Genomic DNA, 12,670 nt, shown 5'->3' with positions numbered 1-12,670 from the left:
CATAACATCAATTTTTGTGTTCCAACAGTTTTGGAGGGATCTATCCAATGTGGGTTAGTGTCAGACCAATAGCGGTGGTTTTGTTTGTTAACTTCACCATTCACATAAAAGTTTGCCTCATCACTGAACAAAATCTTCTGCGTAAACTGAGGGTCCTGTTCCAATTTTTGTTTTGCCCATTCTGCAGCACCTGAAACTATGGATACTGAAAGCCTCTGCTAGCATTTCTCCTGTGGTGTTGCTATCATAGTGTGGGAGAAGAGGGTTGCATTGACAATCCAACACAATGGGCAGCACATTGAACACATTTTATAAGTGGTCAGAAACTTGTAAATAACTCATGAAAGAATAAAGTTATGTTAAAACCAAGCACATCATTGTTTTTCTTGTGAAATTCCCAGTAAGTTTGATGTGTCACATGACCCTCTTCGTATTGAAAAAAACAAAAGTTGGATTCAAAATGGCCGACTTCAAAATGGCCACCATGGTCACCACCCATCTTGAAAAGTTTCCCCATCACATATACTAATGTGCCACAAACAGGAAGTTAATATCACCAACCTTTCCCATTTTATTAAAGTGTATCCATATAAATGGCCCACCCTGTATATTGGGGTTATCTATCTACACTCAATTCTAGTGATGTGTGATATTTGCCTTTTTTTTTTCATATTACTGTTAACAGTACAGTAGACATTTGCATGGTATCGGGGACTTGTTTAATGTCCATATACCATGTCCAATACCTGCTGCAGTGCCATTCTTTCCTTAATGCCCCGCTCCGCTGCCCAGTTCTCCTGTCCGCATTATGGTGTCCCATGGATGAGCATGTGACACACACGTCACTCCACTACGCCCTGCTTAATGCTACGGAGGAAGCAAAGTGACGTGTATGTCACATGCTCCTCCATAGGACTCCATGATGCGGACGGGAGAACGGGGCAGCAGAGCGGCAACACCCGACAGAGGACAGCTGCAGGTAAGCAATCACCAGGGGCACTACCGAGGGTGGGGTGGGGGGCTGCTGTCTACAAGGGGGGGGCTGCTGTCTACAAGGAGGGGGGCTGCTGTCTACAGGGGGGGCTGCTGTCTACAGGGGGGGCTGCTGTCTACAGGGGGCTGCTGCGAATGTCTGCAACTATTTATACTACCTACAAGGGGATACTATCTACTATTAAAGGCAATCTTAGAGCAGAGTCACCTGCACTAACTTGAATTTATGGGTAGATAGTGCAGGTGTCCCAGTTTCTACCGCTGCTCACCATGTGAACATCAGCACAATTGCTCCGAAGACATTGGTCTCGCCGCCAATGCAAATTCCCTGTTCTGCCCTATGGAGAAGAGAGAAATCTTATCTCATACTAAAGCATCCGCCTCCATTGCACACAACAAGGAACCCACATATCAGCACGGTAAGCAATGCCAGAAACGGGGTCACCCTGGTGTCAGATTCCCTTTAAAAAAAAAGTACTCGTAATTGGTATCGGCGAGTACTAGAACTAAAGTATCGGTACTTGTACTCGGTCTTAAAAAATTGGTATCGGGACATCCCTACTGTACAGTAACTATTATTGCTGTACACAGCTTTTTTTGTTTGGTCAGTTACTAGATATTGCCTTTTGTATATGCTTTGTCATAAGATTTATCCTTATTTTGCTAATTTTTTAACAGCTTGAGGAAACGGGATTTTTTTATTTTGCACTCATTTTCTTCTATTAATAATAATGCTTTATATTTTCCCCTTACAGACCCATATGAGGGCTTGTTTTACTTTGTAATGACATTAAAGGGGTATTCCGGGCAAAAACATCTTATCCCATATCGAAAGAATTGGGGATAAGATGTCTGATTGCGGGGGGCCCTCCGCAGGGACCCCCGCGATCTCCCTGTAGCAGCTCGCATTCTATGGGAAGCTGCATCTGAAGTTTCAGAAATCTCCGGGCTTCCGAGACGGGGACGTGACATCTCGCCACACCCCCTCCATTCATTTCTATGGGAGGGGGCGTAACGGCCGCAATGCCCCCTCCCATAGACATGAATGGAGGGGGCGTGGTGTGACTTCCCCATCTCGGAAGCACGGAGGTTTCTAAAACTTCAGATGCAGCTACGCATAGAATGGGCCCCCCCACCGCGATCAGACATCTTATCCCCTATCCTTTTGATAGGGGATAAGATGTTTTTGCCTGGAATACCCCTTTAATCATTTTATAAAAAAAAAATATATATATATATATTTGTGGGGCGAAATTGAAAAAAATCCTACAATATTGTAGGGTTTGGGAACTTTTGTTTCTACACAGTGAACAGTGGTAAAAATGACACATTGACCCTGATTTACTGTTGTAAACCCGACCTGTTTTGTTGGGTTGTGCACCAAAATGTGGTGCAGTGCATGGCCTGCCAGGAAACGAACGAGGCCAGGCAGTAAAGGGGCGTGTTCTTACAACCTGACCTATTTACTATTAAATTCAAAGAAAATCTTGTGAATAAATGGCTGGAAATTTTCACCATAAAAAGCTGGTCAAAAAACTTTCCCGATTAAGTCGGAAACAAAATTTTCACTAGTAAAAAGCCAAGACTCTTAGTAAATAAGGGCCATTATCTTTATTCTGTAGGTCCATACTATTACAATGATACTAATTTTATAGGTTTTATTTTACTTAAAATGTTTGTTCATTTTTTGTACGAAAATTTGTGCGCTTACAATTGTCCTTTTCTGACCCCTATAACATATTTATTTTTCCGTATACAGCACTCATCTTTTGTGCCGTGATCTGTAGTTTTCATCGGTACCATTTGAAGATGAAACTCTTGAACACTTTTTATAAAAATGTTAATGGTATATGAAGTGACCAAAAATACACAATTCTGGCCTTTTTACGTTTATACTATTGACTGTGCGGTTTAATTAACAATATATTTTAATAGTTTAGACACTTAAGCACACAGTGATACCACGTATGTTTATTTTTGTGTAAATTATTATTTTTCAAAAATGTGAAAAGGGGAGTGATTCAAACTTTTGTTTTATTAATTCACATTTATTAACTTTTTTAAACCTTTTTTATACCATTTTTTTTGTCATCACAGGGCACTATTACATGTAATGTTTAGATTGCATACACTGTTCAATGCTGTGAAAATTTTTTGCCAAACATCACCCTGATCAGTGATGTCCGGCATTAAGCTTGCATCCCAGCTACTATCATTGTGCGCACCACATAGAACGGTTGCGGGTTCAGGGCGCACATTTACTTTTTATATGTTGTTACTAGCAAAAACGCTACTGAAAATCCCACCACTAGGAGTACCCATACCTACTGGGACACTGACCAGTCCTGTAGCAGCATCAGGCTTGTCCATGACTCATAGACAAGGCTATGTGAGCAGACACCAATCACCTCCCACCACCACAAGAGAAGATTTCTAACACTGAGAGCTAATGAAAAGAGGTATTTTTATCTATATTTATAAAACTCATTGGCCCTCATTTACTAAGAGGATCCCGACACTTTTTGTCGGGTTTTGCGCCAGAATTCTGTCTGCGTCAGAATTTGCGCCAGAATCTGGCGCACAACCCGACAAAATCAAAATCACTCAAGAGTGGAAAAAAATACAGACAAAAGGGGCGTTTTTCCCGACAAAAGGGGCGTGTTCCTGACAAAAAATAAAAATAAAAAATAAAAACACTCTGAGTGTGAAGAAAACTCACAGGAAAACCTGTGAGTTTTGCTTCACAGAGAACCGACAGCTCTGAGCTGTCGGGAAATTACTCAAAAGGGAGTGAATCCTGCTACCCCCAGCATGGAACAGGGTCTGTTCAATGTTGGGAGTAGTAGTAGATGGGCTAAGGGATTGATCGCACCGGGTCTCATTTCTGAGACCCGATCCGATGTTATTAAGCAGGGGAGCGGGCGGCATGTTCCAATCCCCTGCAATGTACAGTAAACTTTCATTTTTAAATTCCCCACCAGTCCACCAGGAGCCCTGAATGGCTGGGACCGAGGAGCCAATCAGGGCTCCTGGCAGAGTTTTAATATAGAAGCGCTGTGGTGGGCAAAGATGTATAGAATCGCTGGGGGGGGGGGGGGGTATATATCTGGCCCCTCCAGCGTTTCTATATATATTTCCACCCTGCTGCGCTATATCAAACTTAGTGCCCGCTGTGCTTGAATAAATGTACTGCCCCCCCAGCGCTATTATATATATCTATACTGACCCCCACTGCGCATGTACTGACCCCCGCTGCGCATATTTATATATATACTGACCCCCCCCCCAACTGCGCATATTAATATTCATGCTCTCCCTCCCCTGGCTGCCAATGAATGAAAACTCTATTAGTGGGGGAGCGGAAGGCTGCTGCCCGCTCATGCTGCTAAGAGTTTGTCATTCATAGCGGGCAGCAGCTGCATATCATGCTGTGGGGGTCAGACATATGGATATACATATACAAATGCCGGCTCACCGCTATGATTGACAAGTAAAGCAGTGCAGGGAGGCTCGCGCTGCCGGTCCTAATAGCTTACTTGTCATTCATAGCGGTGAGCCGGGATTTGTATATGTATGATGTGAGGGTCATGTGAGCAGCCTTCCGCTCCGCCGCTAATAGAGTTTTCATTCATTGGCAGCCAGGGGAGGGAGAGCATGAATATTAATATGCGCAGCTGGGGGGGTCAGTATATATATAAATATGCGCACTAAGTTTGATATAGCGCAGCAGGGGGAAAGATATAAAGAAACTCTGGAGGGGCCAGATATATACCCCCCCCCCCCCCCCCAGCGATTCTATACATCTTTGCCTACCACAGCGCTTCTATATTAAAACTCTGCCAGGAGCCCTGATTGGCTCCTCGGTCCCGGCCATTCAGGGTTCCTGGTGGACTGGTGGGGAATTTAAAAATGAAAGTTTACAGTACATTGCAGGGGATTGGAACATGCCGCCCGCTCCCCTGCTTAATAACATCTGATCGGATCGGGTCTCAGAAGTGAGACCCGGTGCGATCAATCCCTCAGCCCCTGTACTACTTCCCCCAACATGGAACAGACCCTGTTCCATGATGGGGGTAGTAGTACAAGCACTAATGTAGTCAGAATTTGCAGAGACTTTTTTCTGTCACACAGAATACATTTTGTGCGACAGAAAAAAAACCTGCGACAGAAAGAAAGGAGTAAAGGACTTGCAAAAACACAAACCGACACTCCACTCTTAGTAAATGAGGGCCAATGTGTGTGTGTGTATGAATGTATGTTCCACAAAAAAGGCCAAACGGCTAAAGATATTAACATGAAACTTGGCACACATGTTACTTATATGTCAACAACAAACATAGGCTAGGTGATTTAACCCTTACTCACCCCCATTTGCCAGGGGCGGGGTTTATGTTTAAAGTCCCATCCAAGTCAATGGGAAATATATGTTAATGCATAACTTCCAAACGGCTGGAGATATTTCGATAAAACTTGGTCACATGTTACTTATATGTACACTTAAAATATAGGATAGTTAATTTAACCCTTAACAACCCCCATTTGTGAGGGTCAGGGTTTTTGTTTAAAGTCCCATGCAAATCAATGGGAAATGTATGTTCCCACATAACTTTAGTACGGCTGGAGATATTTAAATACCTGGTACACATATTACAGGTTGGGATAGGGGGCCGGGATAGGAGGTCGGGATAGGAGGTCGGGATAGGAGGCCGGGATAGGAGGACGAGATAGGAGGACCGGGATAGGAGATCGGGATAGGAGATCGGGATAGGAGGACGGGATAGGAGGTCGAGAAAGGAGGACGGGATAGGAGGTCGGGATAGGAGGACAGGATAGGAGGTCGGGATAGGAGGACGGGATAGGAGGTTGGGATAGGAGATCGAGATAGGAGGACGGGATAGCAGGACGAGATAGGAGGACCGGGATATGAGGTCAGGATAGGAGGTCGGGATAGGAGGACGGGATAGGAGGTCCAGAAAGGAGGATGGGATAGGAGGTCGGGATAGGAGGACGGGATAGGAGGTTGGGATAGGTGGTCGAAATAGGAGGACGGGATAGGAGATCAGGATAGGAGGACGGGATAGGAGGTCGGGATAGGAGGACGGAATAGGAGGACGGGATAGGAGGTCGGGATAGGAGGTCGGGATAGGAGGACGGGATAGGAGGTCGGTATAGGAGGACGGGATAGGAGGACGGGATAGGAGGTCGGGATAGGAGGTCGGGATAGGAGGTCCGGATAGGAGGTCCGGATAGGAGGTCGGGATAGAAGGTGGGATAGGAGGATGGGATAGGAGGTTGGGATAGGAGGTCGGGGCATGAGGACGGGATATGGGGTTGGGATATGACAACAATATATGAGGACGGGATATAAACTCAAAAGCTTCCTCTGTTGATTTTTCTCCCCAACAAGGATGAGGAAGGAAAAACCGGGCAACGCCGAGCATTCAGCTAGTAATAAATATAGGTGATAGAGGCATAAAAATAGATGTACATGGTCAAGATTAGGTACTGAGTAACATTATTTTTTGTGTGGGATCTGACAGGTACTCTCTCATGGGTTGAACATTCATTTTCATACCTGCAGTCTTGCTTTGTTTACTTTTGCAAGATCTAAAATAAAAGGAACAAAAAAATAAATAAATCACATAGTTAACAATATAAAGAAACTTTGTGACAATATAGCTCTAAAGTCATACAACAATCCTAAGAAGGGACACAAACATCACTTATAAATGTTGGCTGTCTGAGGGTGCGTTCACCCGGAGTAAAAATAGAGTAATTCACGCCGAAAAAAGTAATTGGACGGAAAAAAATTTGCGGGAAATTCACGAGCAATTTGCATGGAATTGCGTGCGGAATTGCACGCAGACATGGGGGAGAAAGAAGTGAAGGGTTTTTCAGCCATTTCTGCGCAAATTGCGCGCGAATTCTGCGTGAAAACGATGTCGGGCGGAATTTTTTTTTTACCATTGACTTTAATTGATTTCTGCTAGCGGATTCTGCTTGAAGAATGAACATGTTCTTTCTGCAAGCAGAACGGAATTCAGCTTCGAAATTCCGCTAGCAGAATTTCCGCAGTGTGAACAGGACAGCAGAAAAAACATTAAAGTCAATGGGCAGAGGAGATGTGCATTAATTTGGAGCGGAGAATTCAAGAGGAATTAATCGAGTAAATTCCTCTTGAATTACTCCGTGTGAATGCACCCTGAGAGAGAAGGGCTCTCCTGACAGAAAAATGGAAGCCACACCAGAAGAAAGAAAAACATAAAAATAAAATGGGTGTTCTCTAGTAGTTACAGTATAACTTCATGCCACTTGACCTCATTTTAGCTCTTGCTACTTGAAAAAAATTTAATGGAAAATGTGGATGAGGGGAAGGAAGTGTGGGTGGTTTGAGGTGTCAAAACTATTGCTGTAGATACCCCTTTAAAAAAAAAAAAAAAGTCCTTCTAGAAAAAAAATATTTAAAACATTGAATTAAACATACATATTTTCCAAATAATTTGCCATAGTACAAAAATGCATATTTTTTTCATTTTTTTCAAAGTGGAAAATTAAATAGAAAGAAGCATACTTTTTAATAACATGCAATTGGAAAGTTATTCTGCATACATTAATCTATAATATCTCAAAAGTTTTTTGATGAACGGTAACCTTTAAAAATACATAAAATGCGTCTTCAGATTCTTAACATTTAAAGCACATAACCCCATATTCAATCATCCAAAAAGCCTCCCTTGTGAGCAGCTTTCACCTCCACCACATTGCACCACCTCCCACCATGCAACAGTATATTGTCAGGTGCTTCCAAGACTGCCCTACAGGTCACATTTAAAGGGGGTTATCCAGGAATAGAAAACAGAGCTAATTTCTTTCAAAAACCTCTCCCCATCTGTCTCCAGATTGGGTGTGGTTTTACAACTTAGCTACAGTCACTTCAATGGAACTGAGCTGCCGAACCACATCCAACTTGGAAACAGATTTATTAAAGAAATTAGCTTTGTTTTTATTTTCCTGGATAACCCCATTTTTGTGTTGTTCCATATATATATATATATATATATACCATATTTATCAGCGTAAAACACACAACCTCATCTTAACAGGGAAATTTGAGTAAAAAAAATACATTTAAAATAAATAACTTGGAAGCATTAAACTTTTTGCCACGTCATTTCCCCAACTCTGATTCCCCCTGTGCCACACCATCCCCCTCGTGCCACATCATTTCCCATAACCCCCCCTGATCCCCCGTGTCACATCATTCACCCCCCCCATCTGATCCACCCTGTGCCACATCATTTTTCCTCTCCTGTGTGCCAAATAATTCCCCCCCCTCTGATCCCCCCTGTGCCACATCATTCCCCCCATGCAACAAGGGGGACATATGAGTGGAGGGTAAATCCAATATTATTAACATTTGACCGCTAAGCGGTCACTAAGACCCTAAATTTCCCACCCAATATAAAACTTAACGTTTAATGAGCCAAGATTAAAATAACCTCACACATATTGATCCATAATGCATTGATTGGCATGACACTGCATGCTATATTAAGTGAATTGAAAAGATAGATTGTGGCTGCAGTCCACAATCTATGGTGTGAGACAATTAAAAATCTAACACATTGCCCGCCCGCCCGACGTTTCGCCACAGGCTGTGGCTTTATCAAGGGCTAAGAGGCAAATGGCGTGCAAACAAGCCTTGCAGGGGTTTAAATAACCTCCTGTCTCTGACATCATTGAAACATGTCACTTCCTGTATTATCATGACATCTCATTGGTCACAATCCCATGCAGACTATTGATTGATCGCTTCCTGGCCAATAGAATTTAGACCAGGATGCATCCTGCTATATTCACTTGATTGACAGCATCCTTGACCAACCAGCAGAGTCCATTCATACTTCTGAACTCCTTATTGGTGCCGGAAGTTGTCCACGTATGTGCGCCATTAATCCTGCGCTAACTGATAGATTCCCGAACCACCGGTATGGACGCATGCGCAGTGCGGATGCGCAAAGGAACGTGCGCGAGTACTTAGTCATATACAGCCACTAACCAGGAAGCTGCGCGAAAAACATATGCGCCGGCACTTAGCCGATTTCTACCTTCATTGCATTATGGTTCGCACATGGCTATAGTTATAGAGACTGTGATACACAATACAACCACTCAATGTTGACACACGACTGCGCAGCAGGAGTATCGCTAACTTAATTCGAGAACACTAAATTAGTTACTACCTGGCGACATTGGGGCAACTAACCTGGCAACAGTGGTATAGAACATCAAGGCAAAGAAGTATTATTCATAATACCGCTAAGATCGTGTGATCAATAGTAAAAAGGTGACTAGTACTCGTCATGTTCTGCATGGGTATAGTCATAATTAATTCATATCATCAAACGGAAATTAATCATGAGTGTAATTATTAGTAAAAGGCTCATAACGGCTCTTCTGTATAGTATCAATTGTAATGAGTGATTCCTGTCCTACAAGAAGGCTGCATAGGTGAAGCCTTCATTCAGTCCATTTGGACTTTGGGATTTTAACCCCTTCCCGCAGAATGTCATATATAAACGCCGGGTTGTGCAGTGCGTTCGCGCATCCCGGCGTTTATAAATGACATGCAGTTAACCCGGCGATGCGCAGCATCGCACGGGTTAACTGGCAGAAGTCCCGCTGTTTCCAGCAGGGGACAACTTCTGCTTCACCCCCAGGACCATCAATTGATGGTCCTGGTCAGCGATCACTGTGATTGGTCCCTGTGGACCAATCACAGTGATCTGGGGTGAAAGTTCAGATCCCCCGCACTGCCCGCCCCTGGAAGTCGGGCAGAACGGGGGACGATGGCTGCGGGGGCTCGCGGGGACCTGCGGCATTCGGGGGGAACACGTGGGGACCGGCGGACTTACCAGATCCAGCGGCGGGACCGAGGAGCAGCGCGGGATCGGCCACGTGGACGAGCAGCGACGGGTAAGTATGTGGTCCTCAGAGGCAGCAGTGAAGATCTTCACTGCTGCTTCTAGGAGTCTGAAAACTACAACTCCCAGCATGCCTAGACAGCCTTTGGCTGTCTGGGCATGCTGGGAGTTGTAGTTTTGCAACATCTGGAGGGCCTCAGTTTGGAGACCATTGTATAATGGTCTCCAATCTGTGCTCTTCCAGCTGTTGCAAAAATACAACTCCCAGCATGCACTGACTGTCCAGGCATGCTGGGAGTTTTAGTTCAGCAACATCTGGCCCTTCAGATGTTGCCGAACTACAACTTCCAGCATGCCCTTCAGCTGTCTGGGAATGCTGGGAGTTGTAGTTTTGCAACAGCTGGAGACACACTGGTTGGGAAACATTGTTTCTAACTCAGTGTTTCCTAACCTGTGTGCCTCCAGCTGTTGCAAAACTATAACTCCCAGCATGCACTAAAAGACCATGCATGCTGGGAGTTGTAGTTTTGCAACATCTGGAGGGCCCCAGTTTGGAGACCATTGTATAATGGTCTCCAATCTGTGCTCTTCCAGCTGTTGCAAAACTACAACTCCTAGTATGCACTGACTGTCCAGGCATGCTGGGAGTTTTAGTTCAGCAACATCTGGCCCTTCAGATGTTGCCGAACTACAACTCCCAGCATGCCCTTCAGCTGTCTGGGCATGCTGGGAGTTGTAGTTTTGCAACAACTGGAGACACACTGGTTGGGAAACATTGTCTGTTTCTAACTCAGTGTTTCCTAACCTGTGTGCCTCCAGCTGTTGCAAAACTATGACTCCCAGCATGCACTAACAGACCATGCATGCTGGGAGTTGTGGTTTTGCAACAGCTGATGCAAGCCCCCCCCCCCCCCCCCCCGCCCCGCCACCCCCGTGAATGTACAGGGTACATTCACATGGGCGAGGCTTTTACAGTGGGTCTCTCGCATCTTGAGATGCAGCAAATTTTGCGCTGGGAAACTCGCTGTAATCCCCCGCCCATGTGACTGTACCCTAAAAACACTACACTACACTAACACAAAATAAAATAAAAAGTTAAAAACACTACATATACACATACCCTTACACAGCCCCCCTCCCCCAATAAGAACGTCCGGTACACCACTGTTTCCAAAGCAGAGCCTCCAGCTGTTGAAAAACAACAACTCCCAGTATTGTCGGACAGCCGTTGACTGTCCAGGCATGCTGGGAGTTTTGCAACAGCTGGAGGCACCCTGTTTGGGAATCACTGGCGTAGAATACCCCTATGTCCACCCCTATGCAAATCCCTAATTAAGGCCTCAAATGCACATGGCGCTCTCACTTTGGAGCCCTGTCGTATTTCAGGGCAACAGTTTAGGGCGACATATGGGGTATCGCTGTACTCGGGAGAAATTGCGTTACAAGGTTTGGGGGGCTTTTTCTTCTTTAACCCTTCATGAAAAGGAAATGTTGGGGTCTACACCAGAATGTTAGTGTAAAAATTTTTTTTTTTTTACACTAACATGCTGATGTTGCCCTATACTTTACATTTTCACAAGAGGTAAAAGGGAAAAAAGCCCCCCAAAATTTGTAACGCAATTTCTCCCGACTACAGAGATACCCCATATGTGAGCGCAAAGTGCTCTGGGGGCGCACAACAAGGCCCAGAAGGGAGAGCGCACCATGTACATTTGAGGTGATTTGCACAGGGGTGGCTGATTGTTACAGCGGTTTTGACAAACGCAAAAAAAACAAAACCCCACATGTGACCCCATTTCGGAAACGACACCCCTCACGGAATGTAATGAGGGGTGCAGTGAGAATTTACCCCCCACAGGTGTCTGACGGATCTTTCGAACAGTGGTCCATGAAAATGAAAACTTGTACAGCCCACTGTTCCAAAGATCTGTCAGACACCAGTGGGGCAAATGCTCACTGTACCCCTTGTTACGTTCCTCAAGGGGTCTAGTTTTCAAAATGGTATGCCATGTGTGTTTTTTTTTGCTGTTCTGGCACCTTAGGGGCTTCCTAAATGCGACATGCTCCCCGAGCAAAATTTGCTCTCAAAAAGCCAAATATGACTCCTTCTCTTCTGAGCATTGTAGTTCGCCCATAGTGCACTTCAGGTCAACTTATGGGGTACCTCCATACTCAGAAGAGATGGGGTTACAAATTTTGGGGGGTATTTTCTGCTATTAACCCTTGCAAAAAGGTGAAATTAGGGGGGAAACACACATTTTAGTGGAATTTTTTTTTTTTTTTTACATATGCAAAAGTCATGAAACACCTGTGGGGTAATAAGGCTCACTTTATTCCTTATTACATTCCTCAAGGGGTCTAGTTTCCAAAATGGTATGCCATGTGGGTATTTTTTGCTGTTCTGGCACCATAGGGGCTTCCTAAATGCGACATGCCCCCCGAGCAAAATTTGCTCTCAAAAAGCCAAATATGACTCCTTCTCTTCTGAGCATTGTAGTTCACCCATAGTGCACTTCAGGTCAACTTATAGGGTACCTCCATACTCAGAAGAGAAGGGGTTACAAATATTGGGGGGTATTTCCTGCTATTAACCCTTGGAAAAATGTGAAATTTGGGGGGAAACACACATTTTAGTGAAAAAAAAAATTTTTTTTTACATATGCAAAAGTCGTGAAACACCTGTGGGGTATTAAGGCTCACTTTATTCCTTGTTACGTACCTCAAGGGGTCTAGTTTCCAAAATGGTATGCCAT

The 12,670-nt window shown here is 44.4% G+C and overlaps 1 protein-coding gene across 3 annotated transcripts in view; it reads right to left on the bottom strand.

Annotated features, from left to right (window-relative positions):
- GSAP (gamma-secretase activating protein) overlaps positions 1-12,670 on the bottom strand; it is a 176,192-nt gene that overhangs the window by 158,818 nt on the left and 4,704 nt on the right. For all 3 annotated transcript variants that reach the window (XM_056573472.1, XM_056573473.1, XM_056573476.1), the window contains exon 2: positions 6,569-6,600. In XM_056573472.1, coding sequence (XP_056429447.1) covers positions 6,569-6,600 — 32 coding nt within the window. The remainder of the gene's footprint in view (positions 1-6,568; positions 6,601-12,670) is intronic.

Source organism: Hyla sarda, chromosome 4 (assembly GCF_029499605.1).
Source record: "Hyla sarda isolate aHylSar1 chromosome 4, aHylSar1.hap1, whole genome shotgun sequence".
In the NCBI taxonomy this organism is placed as follows: domain Eukaryota; kingdom Metazoa; phylum Chordata; class Amphibia; order Anura; family Hylidae; genus Hyla; species Hyla sarda.
Note: the sequence above shows the minus strand (reverse complement) of the source record. Positions and strands in the feature narration are given on the sequence as shown.